General features: G+C 47.1%; 1 protein-coding gene across 1 annotated transcript in view; it reads right to left on the bottom strand.

Annotated features, from left to right (window-relative positions):
- Window positions 1-2,039: 2,039 nt before the first annotated feature.
- The window catches only part of Cdh13 (cadherin 13), a 969,028-nt gene continuing 951,914 nt past the window's right edge, over window positions 2,040-19,153 (bottom strand). Inside the window, exons 12-14 of the mRNA XM_048437368.3 lie at window positions 14,292-14,525; window positions 12,194-12,412; window positions 2,040-3,590 (exon numbers count right to left, since the gene is read on the bottom strand). Of these exons, the coding sequence (XP_048293325.2) occupies window positions 3,583-3,590; window positions 12,194-12,412; window positions 14,292-14,525 (461 nt within the window). The 3' untranslated portion in view covers window positions 2,040-3,582. The remainder of the gene's footprint in view (window positions 3,591-12,193; window positions 12,413-14,291; window positions 14,526-19,153) is intronic.

Genomic DNA, 19,153 nt, shown 5'->3' with positions numbered 1-19,153 from the left:
TGCTTGCCCTCAGTGGCCTACTTTCTCCAGTTAGGCACTTCTTGATGTTTTGGGACAATGACTCCCTTCACCCTGAGAACAAAAACAAACAAAAAAACCCCAAAAGATAGGGACCAAGCATTCAACTCTTGAGTCTGTAGGGACATCTTCTATCCAAATCATAATATTGGTGTCGATGGATAGGCACTTGGGCCAATGATTCAGACTGAGGTCTTCCGGCCTACAATCGGCCTTTGGTGCGTTGCTGTCAAGTCGAGAGCTGTAATACTGAGCTGCAGTAGGGAGACTGTGAATGGTCCTAGCAGCCACTTAAAGGAGCTGTGACTCCTCTCAGCTTCCGGTCTCATGATTTGGGAGCTGCCTCATGTTGAAATTTCCCGCACAGACTAGATGAGCAGGCAGGAGCCATAACCCTGTTGGGAGAGCGCTTGCCTAGCATGCAGAAAGCCTTGGGCTCCATCCCCAGCACTTTGTAAATTGAGCATGATGGCACACACTTGAATCCCAGCACTCAAGAGGTAGAGGCAGGAGGAGAAGTTCAAGGTTATTCTTGGCTACTTAAGGTGTGTGAGGCCAGCTGGGCTATATGAGAACCTGTCTCCAAACGGGGGGAGAGAAGACCTTCACAGTGTTCTGCTTTTATCCTCGGAGTGAGACAAGATGCATTTATTTTGTTTGAAAATTGACCCATCTCCACTTATCTAACTGTTTGAAATGAGAGTTTGAGAGTCTTCCCAGAGCCATCAAATTCCCTCTCTGTTCTAAGAGTCAAAGTCTTATTTCGTATCAACCTTGAAAATTGGGTGCCTTTCTTCCTTTTGTTTGAGACCGGGTTTTTCCTTTGCCTTACAAAGTAGGCTAGATTGGCTGGCCAGCATGCTTCCAGAGTGTCTGTTGTCCCTGTTTCCCGTCTCAGCTTCGCGGCGATTATAAGTATGCACCACCATGCTTGGCTTTTTATATGGGTTCTGGGGATCTGAACTTACCTTTCTGAGGCTAGGGTTTTTATCAATTGAGCCATTCCACCACCCCCTGGACTTGAATTCTCTTTTTCTGTGTCCTTATCTAAATTGCAATCTATATGAAGAGTAGAAGAGGAGTCTTCTGTTTCCTTCGGCGGGCGCACCACTGCGCATGTGCGATCGCTCTAGCACCAGCTCCAGTTCACACTGAAGGAGGGGTTTTCTGGCTGTTACTTAGCATGTGACTCAGGCTGCCTTCTCGGACCTGAGGATGCTCTTTGGTCCATTTAAGGGTGAACATTCCCCCTTTCCCGGCCATTCAGGAGGAGAGCGGAGCACTGGGGTACACCAAGTAGGCTCAGAAGAGGACCATCTTGTAGAGTGTGAATGTGTGGGCTCAGATTCTCCCCCATCGTGTACCATACCATGTGCCTGCAGAGAACCTTTATGTCATGTTCACAATGTGGCATCTTTTATTGAAAAGATCTCCATGTCTGGGAGCTATGGAGATACGAATGACTGGGCTTTATGTGCTCATCCAATTGAGGGTGAGGCCGGGCCGGGAAGTCTTCAGTCAGCTGCACAGTTGACTGTGATACGGTAAGTCATATCCTTGTGCTAGACATGGCTTGCCTGTTGCACAACTTGTATGCTGGAGTTTTTTACTTTCGTGGGTGGTATGCATGTGTGTGTGTGTGTGTGTGTGTGTGTATGTATAGGTACACACATGTGGAGTATAGTAAAGAGTACCAGGTGATCTAGTCATTCTCCATGTGTTCCTTTGAGGCAGGATCTCCCCTTGAACCTGGGTGGGGCTGTCTTGGGTAGGCTGGAACCCAGCAAGTCGTAGTGACCTTCTGGTCTCTGTCCACCTCCCCCCCCTACAGCTGGAACTTTCGTGGGGATGCTTGGTTTGGAGGCGGGTACTGGGATCTGAGCGCCTGTTCACTGAGCCATCTCTCTAGCTGGCCCCTTCCAGCTCTCTAGACCCATTCACCTAACAGATAGACGGGGGATCCCCAGTGGTCCGAAATGGGAATCCAGCATCAGACACACTAGACACATGGAGAAATCAGATGAGAGCTACCGGCCAGCAGTTTTAACCACTGATGTCCATTTATTTTTAATGAAAAAAAAAATCTCTGCATTCTATATGGCCCAAAAAGATTGGCCGTGGAAACAAAGAGCGGTATGTGGACCTCTACTCGCTTAATCTCACTACAACAAAGACAACGTAGGACTCTATCGCCTGCAGAAGGTGAACTCAAAAGCACAGGGCCAACATAGATTGCATAAGAAAGCATGTGTGCGCAAGTGTGTGTGTGTGTGGTTAAAACCTTTTGTAAGCAACAGCATTAAAACATACTTAAGACCCTTACCTTCCCCTTGCTCGTTCTGAGCTCTAAAATCACAGGCTGGCGTTCGCTTCATTTGACAGAAAAAAAAAAAAAATTTGGTGTGAGCTTCGCTGGTTCATTTACAGTTTCTCAAAGAGAAGCTAATCTCTGCAGGAGCATTCACGTCCTTTTTTAGCCTGACGTGCTCACAGGACAAAACTCGATTCCTTTCCGGACATAATGAACAACTTTTTATTCTCAGCTTTGCGAACAACGGTAGTCACACGGAAGGGTACTTTAAAAACTACCTGGGTTTACTCTATTTTATGCCTGTATATATGAAACAAACGGCATGGATATGCGTAATGCGTGTGTACATGTGTGGGTAATATGTGCGTACAAGGTGGTACCTGTTGGTCTCTTTACAGGTATGCCACGATGACATTTGCACTTGTACATATACCAAGGAGGGAGAGGGTCTCCACCATGACCTGTGTCGTCATAAGGACTGTGGGTCCGGGGTTGGGTGGTACGGTTACAGACGCTTGCCCGGGGGAGAATTGTTCAGCCCTTAGCTTCTGATTCCCCGCTTCCCACCTGGGGGTCAGGACCATGGCATTTGGTGGCAGCGGGAAGTGGCGGCAGTCCTACTGAGGAGAGAAGACTTCTTTTCCTTGCCCTTCCCCCACCCCCAACGCCTGGACCTGCCTGGCTGGTCGGTCAGCATTTGGTGTTTAGACTGAGCAGGCCCCCCGGAGATGCAACTTTGTGGCTGAGTGAAAGCTCCACAGACTGACCTCGGCTGGAGAGCTCAGCTGGCTGAGCTTCCTCCTCCTCTGTCTAACCATCTCAAAAGCGGGCAGCCCCTGCAGTCCTCTACATAAATACTGGGTATATACACAGACAGGTACCCCGTCCACGTACAGATAAAAACCCACCGCACAGCTGCATGGGTGGAGCGCTGTCTAGCAACGTGTTGACACATCAGGAAAAGTAGCCATTGTTCCTCCTCCCTAAGGTCCAGGGTCACGCGTGATCTCTAAAACATTCAGGGCAAATCCAGAGGGTTCCATTAATCAAAGGAAGAAGGAAAACGCTGTCAAAGGATGAGGTACAGATTAAATGAAATTGCAAAGAAAAAAAAAAGGAGAAAGTGGAACAATTGAGGCCTGGTTGTGAAGTTTGAGAGCTGTAAACGGCAATCTTCAGATTTGGATAGACTTTTTTTTTTTCTTTTTCCTGTTGCCATGGCAACTGGGGAGTCACGCTTCAGACTGGCGTTCTCACAGACCTGAGTGGAGAAGGTACAGAATTAGGTCGGGAATATCACAACTCACTTCAAAACACTCAACTAAACCAGATCAGTGATTGACAGGCTCCAACACACACCACACTCCCCTGAACATTCTTTTTCTTTAGCGTGGCATTTGAAGACAAGATTATCTTACTGGCTACATCTAAAGAAGCTGAACTTGGGGCTGTGATTATAGAGCAGTGGTCCAGGACTTCTTGGTATGTGAGGCCCAGCACACCCCTCAATTAACATAAAAGCCGGCTTCTGAAAGTGCTGACGGCCTCAGGCATCAAAGTTCTTCCCCAAGACTGACAGCAGCTGTTAGCGTGGCTACAGTTGAGCCTTGCGTTCTGATCATTATCACGGATGTGCTGGGCTAGGAATACACTGCACAGAGCCCAGAGACCAATCAATGGTTATCGTAGATGCGCCCTTCTCTCTCTATCTATCACTTATCTATCTACCTATGAATCATGTATCCATCTAACTAGCCAATGAGACAACTATCATCAATCAAGCAGATAGATTAACAATCAGACATCTATGTATGTATGTATATCTATTTTCAATCATTTGCCTATCTTCAATGAATCAGACATCTATCATCTATTTCTCGTCTGTCTGCCTATCTGCCTGTCTGTCTGTCTATATTTTTCCACAGAGCAAAGACCTGTTGGCTGTTCTTGAAACACCAGATTCCTTCCTTCCTTCCTTCCTTCCTTCCTTCCTTCCTTCCTTCCTTCCTTCCTTCCTTCCTTCCTTCCACACCAGATTCCTTCCTTCCTTTCTTCCTTCCTTCCTTCCTTCCTTCCTTGCTTTTTTCTTTTTTGAGACAGGGTTTCTCTGTGTAACAGTCCTAGCTGTCCTGGAACTAGCTCTTGTAGACCAGGCTGGCCTCGAACTCACAGAGATCCGCCTGCCTCTGCCTCCCGAGTGTTGGATTTAAAGGCATACGTCACCACCACCCGGCTAGATTCATTTTTTATTGCTGACAAAACAAGTAGGCGTAGTCCCATGAACCTCAAACCATACACGTGTACTCCTGGACAGTTCTGGAAGTCACAGATCTGAAATGAGTCTTACGGGTTTAATGCTAATGTGTGTGGGAAGGGCCGCATTCCTTTCCAGGGCTTTAGAAAAAGAGTCACCTCCTTGCCAGCTTCAGATCTAGAGGCAGATGTGTTCTGTGACTCCTTAAGGTTCAAAGCCAGGGATGCAGCATCTTGTCTCTCTGCCTCTGCCTCCGCCTCCCTGTTGCCACCATCACATGGCTGCTCCTTGGCCCCCTTCTAAGGACTGTGTAGTTACATCAGGCTGGTTCTACTAATCCAGGGCATTTCTCCATCTCAAGATACACAACTTAATTATGTCTGCAAAGTGTCTTTTATCAAGGAAAGTGACTTGTTCACTAGCTCCGGGTACCAGGATGAGGACATTGTTGCAGGTTCCTGCTCAACCATCCACATGTGTGCAGCTCTATAGCCCAAAGGAAATGAGGTATCCTGTGGATTGTGAGGACATGCCACACAAGTGGTACCCATGAATGGTGTGCTTAACAGGACAGCATCCCAGTTCCTGCTCACGGTCCCTACATCTTGCCAACTGTGAGGGCCCTCTCTACTCATCTCGGCTTTGTGACGAGGGAGGAATTTGTCCCCAGGATCTGCCCAGATCCAGTTCATTCTGCTAGCTCGCTGTTTGCAAGCATGACCGTTTCCACGGGACACCAGTCAGGGCTGTGCTGACTCCCGTCCAGATCATGGGTTTCACCAAGCCCAGGAAACGACCTCATACTTAGAGATAGTGACAAAGCCCTTTCCGTCTTGGGTTTTTGTTATAGAGAGTCTAGTGCCATGGAGGAAAGAAGGAACCTACTTGCAGGCTGTTACTCATTTGGGTTTGGTCAACTCTTTCAGAGATACTCTGGGCCCACCTCCAGCCACTAGAGACAGGACCCCTGTGCTCAGTACTTCCCTCTGAGGTGGGTTTCTCTCCTTACAATGGTCAGGATTGCTTCCAGACGGTTAGTTATGAATCACAAGTGATTTTGAAGATGTGTAGTAAGGTTATTCTTATATTTTTTTTTGAGGCCACATAGCCCAGGCTGGCCTGGGACTTGCCATGTAGGCCAAGGAGGCCTTTCTTCCCTCAGTCTTCTGAGTGTTGGAGTAACAAGTGTGAGCCACCATGTCAGGCTCAGATTGTGTACATAAATAGCCTTTTCAGTGTGTGTATATGTGTGTATTGTATATATATTTGTGTATATATATATATATATATATATATATATATATATATATATATATTGTTTGCATGTGTGTGTGTGGAGGCCAGAGGTCAAAATCAGTTATCGTCTTTGATTATGCTTCACCTCATTTATTGAGCCAGGGTTTTTCAGTGACCCGGATCTTACAGATTTGGTTAGATTGGCCGACCAGCAAGCCCCAGGGACCCTCTTGTCCCCACGTCCCAGCATGGGGAAAAAGGCATGTACCGCCATGTTTTGCATCTTATAGGTGTGTGTGTGTGTATTGGGGATTTGAACTTAGGTCCTCATGCCTCCTCAGTAAGCAGTTATGAGCTAAGCCCCAATCCCTTTTAGGTTTTTAAATGGACAAAACCCATGCATCCTGCCAGGTATCGCCAAGTTTCCAACATCTCATGCCTGCTCAAGGCCAGCATCAGGATTTTCAGCCTTGGCACTCATGACCTTTGGGGTAGGGCATCTCTTTGCGGCAGGTGTCACCGTCTCATGCTCTGGAGGACATACAGTTCTGTCCCTGGCCTCTCGCCACTAGATGCCACTAGCAGCATCCTCTTCGCCATGATAATGAAAAATATTTCTAGACATTACCAGCTGTTCCTTAGGGGACAACTCGGCAAGATAAAAAAAAAAATGGGGGCTGAATAAAATCCATTAAATTAGTCTGTAGCCCTTTGTTTTTAAATGAGAGTCTCCAATCCCTGTTTTAAGTCAATTTAGATGATCATGTAAATGACCCACCTCCTAGGGCTGCTGAGACGATTCCACGAGGTAATCTATATAATTTATGTAAAGTATTTTGCTTGCATGCGTGTGGCACAAAGAAATCCCTTAAGGGTCAGCTATCATTGTCCCTAACGTTGGATGACTTTAAAGGACCACAGTGTCTCTGCAAAGCCTGCCTGGGGTCCTGGCAGAGGACAGCCTTTCTGTGTGACTTCTATAATTTAGGATTCTCCCTGTGTCCACAACACACATCACATTAGAAGGGAACGAGGTGTAAATGCACCCTAGGAAGTTCTAGAAAAAGGCAAAGCTATATCATTAGGGAAAGCAGTTTAGGCAAGACCTGGATTCCAGGGAGGGATCGATAGCAAAGAGAGCTCCCTTGATTATGGCGTGACTGTGCAGCTGGTGTGTGCGTTTGGCCTCACCAATGGAGTAAGGGAGCATTGGATCTCTTAGAGTTGGAGTTCCAGGAGGTTGTAAGCCACCAGCTCCATTTTCTGCTAGAACACGGAGTCCTCTCAACGACTGGCCCATCTCTTCAGCCTCCTTTAGTTTCCTCCTTGGATGCAGGAGTAAGTGCGTAGAGACAGAAAACAGATGCTGCCCATCTTACCTTTGGAGACAGGGTCTCTCACTGGCTGAGGGCTGGCCATGTGGTCTAGACTGACTGACTGTTGAACCCCGGGGAATCCTTCCGTGTCCTCTGCCCAGCATGTTAAGTGTGTAACAGCGGATGTTCTGGCTTTTTTAAAACGTGAGTTCTGGGGAGTTGAACTCATGATCTCATGCTTGCAAGTCAAGCACTTTCCCTACTGAGCCATCCTCCCAGCTTTTTTTTTTTTTTACAGTGACAGAGGTTCTTAAAGGACCCCCTGCCTTCCCCAAACACAGGGTAATTTAAACAGAGGTTGTTCTTAAAGGCCCCCCCCCCCCGCCTCCCTCAAACACAGGGTCATTTAATTTTGGAACTTACAAGATTCTTCCTGATTTAAGGTGTTTTTTGGGTTTTTTTTTTTGTTTTTTTTTTTTTTTTGTAAGATTCCTTACCTAATCTTATTATCATTTCTGGTGAATTAAGCCTAAAGCCACAGTTGAAAAGGTTTCTGAGGACGTCCCTTCCTTTAGATCTCTTTGCAGAGATTTGTCCATGTCAAAGCATAGCTGTGTTTGGAGCAGCAGCAGCAGCTTTGCTTCATTGAGAGGGCACTCATGGAAGATTCTTGCAGCTCTTCAGGGCCATCAGTATCTAACTCAGATGGCAAAATTGACAGCAGCGATAATGCCATTTACATTTTTAAATCACTCTCCATGCTATTAGTGTTATTTCCCTTTTAAAAGGAGGTCAGAGAAGGCTGTGCAGAGCCTTCCAGTCAATTCTCAGCCATTGGAGAAAGCCATCTATACTATAATAACCACAAACGTCTGGCATCTACTTCCATAAAGGAGGCAGTGCTGTGGCCAATGATGGCTTCTCTGCGGACTCGCCTCGGGGGCCTCTCTGAGCATCGGTTTTCTCATCCACAGAGTGGAATAAAATCAGGCCAGAGAAGAGCCCAGGGGGAAAAAAAACTGCAAACATCAGAACTTTAATGCCAGGTCACGTGGCTCTGAATATTGTTTGGAGGGAAGAGGACTCAGTTTTGCTCCCGATGCTTTCTGGTATTGGCCTCTTCTGCAACTGCTGAAGTTTTATGGACGATGCTCTAAGGCAGGCGCTGGCAAGCACTGCCTGTAAAGGGCCATGTAGTAAATGTTTTCAGCTTTGTCGGCCATGTAGTCACTGTGGAAAATACTCACCTTTGCCGTGGTGATAGCAGGCAGCTACAGACAGCATGTGAGTAAGTGGATTGGAGCTGTGTACTAATAAAACTTTATTAAAGCACACACAAGCAGTGGGCCAGATTTGGCTCCTGGGATGTAGTTTGAAGTTAATGCTCAAATTTTTAAAATTACATTGTGTGTGTGTGTGTATGTATGTATATGCATGCATGCGTGCACGTATGTACATTCAAAGGCAGATCAGCTTGCTAGAACTGATTCTCTCTTTCCACTATGTGGGTCTGGAGGATCCAAATCAGCTTACCAAGCTTTGTGGCAAGCACCTTTACTAACTGAGCCATAAGACATAAAACATACCCTACCAGCTTACTTCCCTTTTCCCAAATTCTTTCAAGTCTCATGGCTGAGGTGAGAATCTAATGTCCATGCTTTTTGGAACTACCTCTACCCCCAAATCTTGCCAAATTTAGTGTCTTGAATTCTGTTCTTGGTGATTTCTTTTTGAGATAGGGTTTCTCTGTGTAACAGCTCTGACTGTGTTGGAATTCACACTGTAGACCAGGTTGGCCTTGAACTCAGAGGTCCACCTGCCTCTGTTTCCCAAGTGCTGGGATTAAAGGTGGGCGCCATGGTTGCCTGGCTTTTTTTTTTTTTTTTTTTGGTCTTGGTGATGTTTAATTGAACTTCCTGTTTATCTATAAACTTTTTTAAGTCTATAAACTTCTTAGCTATCTTTTAGGAAGGTTGTTCCTGTAAGAGCCTTCCTTGAGGCTGTGTTATGGCGGCTCACCAACATCCACCCGGACTTGAACTTCCATAGCGTCATCAGCACAAATGCTGCCACTTCTGTATTCTGAAATTAGCTCTCCTCCTCCTTCCTACTGAAGAATTCACCCAGGGAGACAGCACACGCCCGCAATGTGGATGGAACAAAGGGTTGTCAGGAAGCCCAGGAGCTTTTATGACAAGAGTCCCCTCGCTAAGGTGGCTCTGACTCCCCTGTGCATTTATTACCTGCAACTCCTTGAGCCTTTGATGTGAGTAGATTTCTAAGCCACACCTCTGGTGCTGGAGCTTCAGATGGAGCAGAGACAGGGTATGGGTAGTCTTAGTAAAAGTTCCCTTGATATTCTGCATGCAGCTGGCGTGAGAGCCACCCCCATCCCTGCAGCTGATATCACACAAGGCTGACCTGCAGGCTAATGGTGTCCATTAGCAAATTAGCCACATGTACAAAGGCACCAGGGGTGTCTGCTCATGAAGGAGGTTTTTCAGATTCCCGAATCAGGACTGAGATGCTGTCACAAAGCAAGGGACCATCAGCTGTGTCGTCTCACTGTTCATTCATGGTAGCTTGCTCTCTGGTGTTCTAGCTCATAGGAAGCCTGATGAATCCTTAGTCTCTTTCTAACTCCTCCATCTCCAGTGCCACCCTCAGCCCTTCATCCTCTACTGCTTGATGTCGGAGAGCATCCATCACTCCCTCTAACCCTCATAGAGGCGAGGAGTTAGGAGGGCAATGAGGTCACCGTGGCAGCAAGTGAAGACAGAAGGACCTAAGCTGAGGGAGGAGGCAGGGGTGGAGCTGGAGGACTCACAGGGAGCCTTGGGGATTATGGGATGCTGGGGGTGATGATGGCACAGCCATCAGAGGTGGGTGGAGGAGGGGCAATGACATGTTCTGTTTGGAAGATGTAGAATCTAGACAGCCCACAACGCGCCGCCAGAATTTCCCCCTTAGCTCCGCCCACAGAACTCTGGCCTCGTGCAAAGCTTCACGAACTGCAAATGTCAGATGTGGAAATGTGTGACTCCTATTGGCCTACCCACTCTGCCACCAAGATGTAATCTGCTGTGTTCTCTCTGTCTACCAGTTTTATAGCCTATGAGTATACCAGTAATTTCTCAAAATTTAAATGCCAGGGCCCCAGAGCCTTTTGGGTAGCAGAAGCTGATGTGGACAAGTGTTAAAGTCAAACCTGGACTAACATTCCCTACATAGGAGAGCCTGGCAATACATGCTCACTTCATTGTCTCATTTAAGAGACTTTCATTGTCTCTTAGCCTAGTGATTCCTCTGCTCAAAGCAATGTCATTGCATCATTGCTACTAGCCACTGGGAGGAAGCATGAGTTATATGTTCTATTTTCTTCATCATCATCATCATTATTATTATTATTATTATTATTATTATTATTATTACTACTACTACTACTACTATTATTTGAAATGGGGCCTCTATGTGTAGCCCTGGCTGGCCTGGAAGTTACTACATAGCCTAGGATGGCCTTAAACTCACAGAGATCTGCCTGCCTCTGTCTTTTTCAGAGGCCTTGATGAAAGGCAAAGGGCACACCAATTCTGTGTCCTTGCTCAGGGGTAGATTTGGTAAAGTCCAGTAGGTGGTGGGGGGCTGGGGCCAGGGCCTCAAAGGAGTTAAGGTTTCCATTCCTAGGAACCTGACTTTCTACTCTTGAGGGATGTGGTTTTCAGTCCTAAGACCGTTGTGTCTGAGGTGTCCTGTGTTCTCTTTGTTAACATTGTCTGACTTAGCTCTCTGCTGATGGTGACTTTCTCCCTGTACAAATATAAGATGTATATAAGATGATGTACTTAGGGCCGAGAGATGGCTCAGAGGTTAAGAGCACTGACTGCTCTTCCAGAGTTCAATTCCCAGGAACCACATGGTGGCTTACAACCATCTGTAATGAGATCTGGTGCCCTCTTCTGGTAGAACGGTGTATGCATAATAAATACAGAGAAAAAAAGATGCTGTACTTGTTGGGCATAAGCAATCTCCTGCTCCCAGCTTTCGCCTTCTTTCTCATTCCTCAACACCTGGAGCTGGAGTTATAGATGGTTGTGAGATGCCATGTGGGTGCTGGGAATTGGAACTGGCTCCTCTGGAAGAACAGCCAGTGCTCTTAACCACTTAATCATCTCTCCAGTCCCATCACTGGTAACTTTTAAAAGTGTGTTGTGCTGGGTGGTAATGGCACACGCCTTTTTAATCCCAGCATTTAGGAGGCAGAGGCAGGTGTGGATCTTTGTGAGTTCAAGGTCAATCTGGTCCTTAGAGCGAGTTCCGAGACAGGCTCCAAAGCTACACAGAGAAACCCTGGCTCCAAAACCCAAAACAAATGAGTTACCTTTCTCCTCCCTGGACCCAAATACCTCCCAGAAGCAACTTAGGGAAGGACCCCTGGCTTACTGTTCAGGGGACATAGTCTATCAGGAAAGCCACCCCCCAGGGCTCAGTCTGAGGCAGCGGAGCCAGGAGGCACAGTCACATGGGGTCAACCAGGAGGCAGAGAGCCCTTCCTGAAAACAGGGATGGGATGCAACCCTCCGGCCACTCCCCTGCAGCTCCCCTATCTATTCCTTTTAGATAGGTCCTACCTCTTAACGTTTCCCCAGCCTCCCCAGACAATGCCAGCTGCTGGGGACCAAGTGCTCAACCACATAAGCCTGCGCAGGACATTCCGCATCCAAAGCAAAACAGGAGTGGCTATGGCCTGGAGAGGACCAGCTGGCCAATTTTGGTGTAGTTTTATTAGTTCTAGGCAAGTGGCATCTAGGGGAAAGTGTGCTTGTTGGCTGGTTTGCCAAATAGCAGAGCCTCTTTCAGCATCTTCAGCTGGCAAGGGGACCATTCAGATACCTTTAAACGTTGGCAGGAACGCTTTTACATGTGAGAGTTTGAACTACACAGACATCAACTAATGATCTGGGGGGGACAGACTTCTTTGGGAAGACGTACGGAAGAGACGTGGTGTGTGGTGAAGCTCATGGGCACACCCCTGAGCGTGCTGGGGTTCAGAGGGCTCACCTGATAAGCTGAGGAGAGAGAGGAGCAGCAGCAAGCCGAGGCTGAGGTGCAGGGTCCCCGCCGCATTGCAGTCCACTTTGGAGTTCTTGCAAGAGCACACCTGCACCCTGAGGTCTGTGATGTTTGCCATGGGCGGCTTCCCTGAATCTGTCACCATGATGGGCAGGTTGTAGTTCGCCTTGTTCAGGTTCTGAAGAAGGCTCACAAGGGCGTGGGTGTCTGGAAGACAGGAAGTCCTTGTGAGAGAGGAGAAGCCCTCCGTGGAGGCAGAGTGAGGTTCTGGGGCTTGGTGTGCACAGAAGTCATTGGGTGCAAATCACTTACAGTCATAGGTGTGTTAGAATGAAATCAATGAACACCAAGTAAAGCACATTTTGTTCCTCAGTGGCAGTCACCACATTTTCACACTCAGTGGCAGCAGGCTGTATGAGATGAATGGTTCAGAGATGGTTTCTGTGGTTTGGTGCTGTAACGACAGACTCTATCTTGACTTTCTCTCTCTCTCTATATATAATGTATACAATATTCTGTCTACATGTGTGCCTACAGGCCAGAAGAGGGCACCAGACCCCATTACAGATAGTTGTAAGCCACCATGTGGTTGCTGGGAATTGAACTCAGGACCTTTGGAAGAGCAGGCAATGCTCTTAACCACTGAGCCATCTCTCCAGTCCTATCTTGACTTTCTTAAATGGAAATTTCTATGCTCAACTGTGCATACAATACAGTTTCACCCCCTGCTACTGCCTCATTCCATCACTGGTGCAAAAGTAAAATTCTGGTGGCATTTACAGCAGGGTAAGTTCATTACTGAACAGGGTGCACACAGTTCCCGCCGGGGAGGGATGTGGGTGGGGCAGCCAGGAATAAAGGGTGCTCCATAATTAAGGCCTGGTAATCAGTGTTGGGTCATGTTTTCAATTCTTCCTACCCATGTGGAAGGGCAGGGAGAAAGAGATTGCTTGTGACGGTCATTGTGAGAGAGGGACACAGGGCAGTAGTGTCAAAGCCAACAATGAAAGCCAAGGGCAGCAAGACCCAGTCAAGCAGGAAGAGATCTGCAGCAAGCAATGGAGCGCGGGGGGCCTTTTGCAACCCCCTGTGACACTATGCTCTTCCCATTAGCCCCTAATGAGAGGAGGTGGATCAGTAAGATTCTTGCAGTGTGCTGCTGAGTGTCAGTAGGAACACAGTTCTCCTCTCATGGGGATGGTGGAGCCAGGAGAGCCCTGGGAAGCAGGAAGCCCCAGCTGGACAAGGCCGAGACTGGGCTCCTGGCTTAGGCCCAGCACAAGCCAGTGGCAAAGAAAGAATGTATGGGAGTCGACTGTTGTGATGCATGCCTGTAATCCCCAGAGAGGGTGAGGCAGGAGGATTGTCACAAGTTTCAGGTTAACTTGTGTTACACGGCAAGATCATTTTCCAAGCTCTGTCAAGACTTTGTTTTTTATTTGTGTGTATGTGTACGCAGGTGCTCCCAGAGTTCAAGGGGGGTCAAATGTCTTGAGCTGGAGTTATAGGTAGTTGTGAGTCACCTGAGATGGATGCTGGGAACAGTACTGGGGTCCTCTGAAAGAGCGGGAAGTACTTTCAATCACTGATCCATTTCTCCAGTCCTACCTGCTTACCTACCTACCTACCTGCCTATCTAATCTATCTGTCTATCTAATCTGTCTATCTAATCTATCTAATCTGTCTATCGGCTGTCTACTCCTGTGCCATTTAAAGTAAAAAGAGAAGAGGAAGGACAAAGAACCAGCTTCTAACTGGACTTGCTACTAAAATGTAGGGAGTATTGGTTTAGGGAATGCTGAGGGCTTGCTACATAAGGTGGAGAAGAGAGAAAGGAAGGAAACAGAAGGAAGAACAGCCATACTTGCGCTGGTAAGAAACTGATATCCAGTATTTCTGCAGACAGTTTTCTCACCCTGGTCAAAAAATGAAACACTTTACACATAGACGTATACACACTCACACACACACACACACACACACACACACACACACTCTGTGTGGGACAGGGAGCATCTTTGAGGAAGGAGAACAGAAGATCAAAGCTGAAGGAACAAAGACTGGCCATTTGTAGTTGCTGACTTACTGTTGATTTTGGAGATCTTCCAGACTTTATCAGGGACTGTCTGTTTATGAATCTCGAACTTGAAGGGGTCTGTATTGGGGTGAAGGTCCTTGTCTGAAGCCCCCAAAATGACCACACTGAGGTTTTTGGCGTCATCGCAGACTTCAGCCACCGTGGGGTAAATGAAGGGAGCGTTGTCGTTCACGTCCTCCAGGGTTATCAGCAGAGTCCCAGTGCCCGTGGCAGGAGGGTTGCCTGTGGGAAAGGTGACATCAGTGACATGGGTGTAGCGGGAGGCTGGTCTAACAGGGTGCTTTCTGTGATCGATACCTGGTGCATTTTGTATTCCTTATCTAGTGACAGTTTCAACTGGGTTGACAGTAAAAGATACTTTTGCCTGAACTGTCCTTGAACCTGTGATCCTCCTGCCTCAGCTTCAGTGCAGGAATTGCATGTGACTAGCCACACATGCAAGACGAGTGCTTTGCAACTGAGTCACATTTCCACTCAGCCTGTGGGTACCAGAGATAGCGTCTTGCTTGGTAGCTCAGTTTGGTCTCCAAGTGACAATCTTCCTGCCTCAAGTTTCTGAGTGCTGTGATTATAGATGTGTGTCACCAAAACTTGGTTTCCAATGGTTACTTAGAAAAGTTAGAGCCAATTTGTAGGCCACAAGTTGTAAGCATGTAGATTCCCTCTATTTCCATAAAGATCAGATGTACTTCTTAAATCATAGTACGTTACTGATGGTCTCTAAATGATAGTGGCTTGACACAATTATTTAAAATCAATTTTTATTGCACTATGTATGTTTGCATGTCTGTGTGCATGTGTGTGTGCTTGTGCAGGTCAGAGGACTACTTTGGGAAGTCAGTTCTTTCCTTCTCTCCCTGTGGGTCACAGGCATTGGATTCAGATCAGACTTGGCAGAAAGTGCCTTTAACTTCTCAGCCATCTCCGCGGTTTACCACCAGAGGTTTTAAAAGGGAGTTGTGGGGCTGAAGAGGTGGCTCAGTGGTTAAGAGCACTGGCTGCTCTTCCAGAAGACCCAGGATCTATTTCCAGCACCCAAATGGTGGTTCACAACTTTATCTATAACTCTATTTCCAAGGGATTTATCACCCTCTTCTGGTCTCCTTGGACACTGCATGTATATGATGTATAGAGGTATATGCAGGCAAAAAAAACCCCCATACATATAAAGATAATTTTTTTTTCTTAAAGGGGGTTGTGGAGCAACCTGACCTGACTCATTGTTAGAAAACACATGTTGGTCTGGATAGAAGATGTTGGGTGCTGTCGGCAGGGAGTCTCCACACGGATTAAGAGGGGCATGATATGGGCAGTTTGCACAGGGAAAATATTTTATCTTGGTGAATTGGGGACTCAAGTGAGGCCATCAGAGGAAAGAGCAAAGGCTGCTAAGGGGCCACAGGTCCAGCTCTGATTGGGCTGATGGTCCCTGAAACGCCATACACTGCAGACATGCAGGGCTCAGGAGTACCGCTGGAGCTCTCAGAAGACTGTGTGGAAAATTAGAACGCTGGAGGGCTGACCCTGACCATAAGGATCCTGAAGCTTAAAGACAGGTGATGGTTTTGGAGAAAACACAGGGGAGATGAACTGAGAGATAAGAAAATGATCGGGAGGCTGAGGCAGGAGGATCAGGGTTTTTATTACTATGATAAAACACCATGGCCAAAATCAACGTCAGAAGGAAAGGGTTATTTCAATGTATAGTCCATTGTTGAGGGAAGTTAGGGCTGGACCCTGGAGGCAGGAGCTGAGGCAGAGGCGCTAGAGGAATACTGCTTACTGGCTTGCTCCTTAAGGCTTCCCCAGCCTGCTTTCTTACAGCACCCAGGACCACCTGTCCAGGGGTGGCCCCACCCACAAAGGGCTGATCCATTTCACATCAATCATCAATCAAAAAATCACTCAGGCTCACCCCCACGCTAGTCTGGTGGGGGCATTTTCTCAAGAGAGAGTCCCACCTCTCAGACGACTCTAGCTTGTGTCTGATTGACGTAAAACTAGCCTGCAATGATGAATCTGAGACTTGCCTGGGCTACAGAGTGAGCCTCTGCTTCAATAGTCCCCGTTCATCAGAAAAAGAAACCAAAATCAAAATGAATTCTCAAATCAAAAAGTAAATAGGGAAAAAAGCAGTGGGATTTCACAAGGAGGGTGTTCTGGGCATGTCTTGCTTTGTTTCGTTTCGTTTTTCATTAGTGGGGAGAAATCAGCTCGGAGGGAGATGAAGAAGGAGCTCTCTGAGCAATGAGAAGAGAGAGCCCTTCCTAGACCGCAGGGAATGGAAATGCATCAACACCCAAAGACGGATGCAGAATGAACATTCAGATGCGCCTGGAAGAGGAGCTTGCGGGATTTATCAGGGAGGGCTCTTCCGAACCGGGCATGGCGCTAACTTTTGCTTGAACAACAACTCCCAAGAAATGCATAATTACGCCACCGCCGGTTTCTCACTGTCAGCGCCAGCCATTTGGCCAAATCTCTTTGTTGAAAAATTATTTTTCTCTTTTTATTGAACTAATTGAATATCTCAGAAGAATCCCATTATATATATTCCCCCTCCCCCCGCTCTGAATATATTATGAAGTAAAGTTGTTTGGGTAGAATGGATGAGAAGACATTACGGGTGTTTGAAATATGGCCAGAAGAATTGGCCTCTTGTGAACTTAATTACAGGACTGTCTTCAATTTCCCATGTGTTATTGCCCAGCTAGCTGGCGATGTCTTTTTCTCAGTCAGTAGAAGGAGCTTGTTTCTTTGGGTGAGAAGAAAAGACTGGGTGAGCCAAAACCCCTTTCGGCGGCTCTAGCTTGCTCCTCTCGTTCAAATTATTTTAAATTCATTGTGTTTTCTCTATTATTGTGTGTGTGTGTGTGTATGTGTGTGCGTGTGCGTGTGCGTGTGTGTGTGTGTGTGTGTGCGCGTGCACACACGTACCTGCACTGAAGTTACGGCACCTATGTGGAGGTCAGAGGACAGTTTTTAAGAGTTGGTTCTCTTTCAGGGTGGTTTCTGGGGACTGAAGTCAGGCGGTCAGATTTGCATGGCAAAGGCAGAATGCCTGACAAGCTGCCTTGACACTTGCTTCCCTACTTATGCCTGAGGAGGAGAGAAGTTACTTCAAAATCCAGAGCTATTCAGGTACAATGCTCTTGCCAAGGCTGTTTGGCTCCAGAAATAACTGAAAGCCCTGGGGTTTCTGGGTATTTTTGCCCCTGTCGTTTTTTTCTCTTTCTCTTCAGCAGCCTTCACTTCCCATGGGACAGCTCTGTGTGAAATCTAGGAACTCAAGCTTGGTTAGGACAGTGCCTCTTTCATGAACTTTCCATTTTAATAGAAAAAGGCCCAATCTGAGTCACCTGCCCAGAATACATGTATGGCAGACTAACATGCCGGTTACCGAGAATATGTGTCTGGCAGACCAGCAGTGAGCCTAGAATCCTGGATGCACCTATAGAAGACTAGAAGACAGCCGACCACTCACTCAGGATAGACTGTGATTGACAGCTCTGCTCTCATGGAGGAAGCCCATGGCTATGTTCTCCAGAAAGGTCTGAGGAAGTCCCAGCCCTGGATGTGGCGTGGGGCTCTGGCTGGGTGTGTAGGGGCTTTGGGATTGAGTGGGGAGCTAGAAGGACCTCTGAGATATGAGCCATTCTTGTCCTCACCGTGGTGGTAGGGAACCCAGTGAAGATCACTGACCCTCATTCCAGAGGCTCATGGCTGCGTTCACACTGAGCAGCGTAGATACATGAAGGGTTCGACAGAGGATGGAAATGCCGAGCAGAGAGTTCAGCATGGGCTGCTGAGTTTAGGTCCCATCTGAACACAGTGTCTCCTCTTGATAAACTATTGTCCTTTATGCTTAAATTTGATTAATTAAACAGCTAATTAATTAGTGTTTCGTTCTTTTGAGAAGGTCTTACTCTGTATTCTAGATTGGCACGAAACTTATTACACAGCTCAAGTTGGCCTCGAACTCGTGATCTTGCTGCCTCAACCCCCAAGTACTGGAATTACAGGCATGCGGCACTATGCCCGGCTTCATCCTTACTTCCTGTGTCAGAGTATTTATTATGTAGTTTGATTTTTTTTTTAAACAGGATCCCATTTCCACTAGGAAATCAAACAAAAATCTGTAAACTATGATCTGGGCTTATCAAAATGTTTATTTTTATTTATGCGTGGATATATGCACATATGTACAGGTACACAGAAGCCAGAGGAGAGCATTGGAATCCTTAGGGCTGGAGTTACAGGTTGTGAGTCTCCATGTGGATGCTGGGAGGGGGACTCTGGTCCTCCGGAAGAGCAACCATTACTCTTAGCTACTAGTCATCTCCCCAGACGCTCCTTGTGGTTATCATTTAGATCGTATCATTTTGAGCTACTGTGTTACAATATACTTACACTCACTGCTCTTGTGTACAGCTCAGTGGCATTGGGAGCATCCACGCTGCCATGCATATCAGGCACTGCTGCCACTAGAGCTTCCCCCCTTTCCCCACTGCACCTCTGCCAGCAAGTGAGTGGTAGACCAGTCACCCTCTCCAGATCCTGCAGCTCCACCCCATGTTCTGTCTTTATGAGTCTGAGTATTTTGGGTCCCTCTTTGTAAGTGAAGTCATTATCGGTATTGCTTATTTTATTTTTGCTTATGTGTATGTGTGTGTCTGTATATGAGTATATGTGTGCACATGTGAAGGCAGTGCCCACCCAAGCCAGAAGAGGGCAGCAGATCGGAAGCTGGAGTTACAGGTGGTTGTGAGCCACCAAATGTGGGTGCTGGCCATTGAATTCCCTTTCTCTTCAAGAGCAGCTAGTGTTCTCAACTGTTGGGCTGCCTCTCC

The sequence above is a fragment of the Myodes glareolus genome, chromosome 22 (genome assembly GCF_982192425.1).
Source record: "Myodes glareolus chromosome 22, mMyoGla1.1, whole genome shotgun sequence".
NCBI lineage: Eukaryota > Metazoa > Chordata > Mammalia > Rodentia > Cricetidae > Myodes > Myodes glareolus.
Note: the sequence above shows the minus strand (reverse complement) of the source record. Positions and strands in the feature narration are given on the sequence as shown.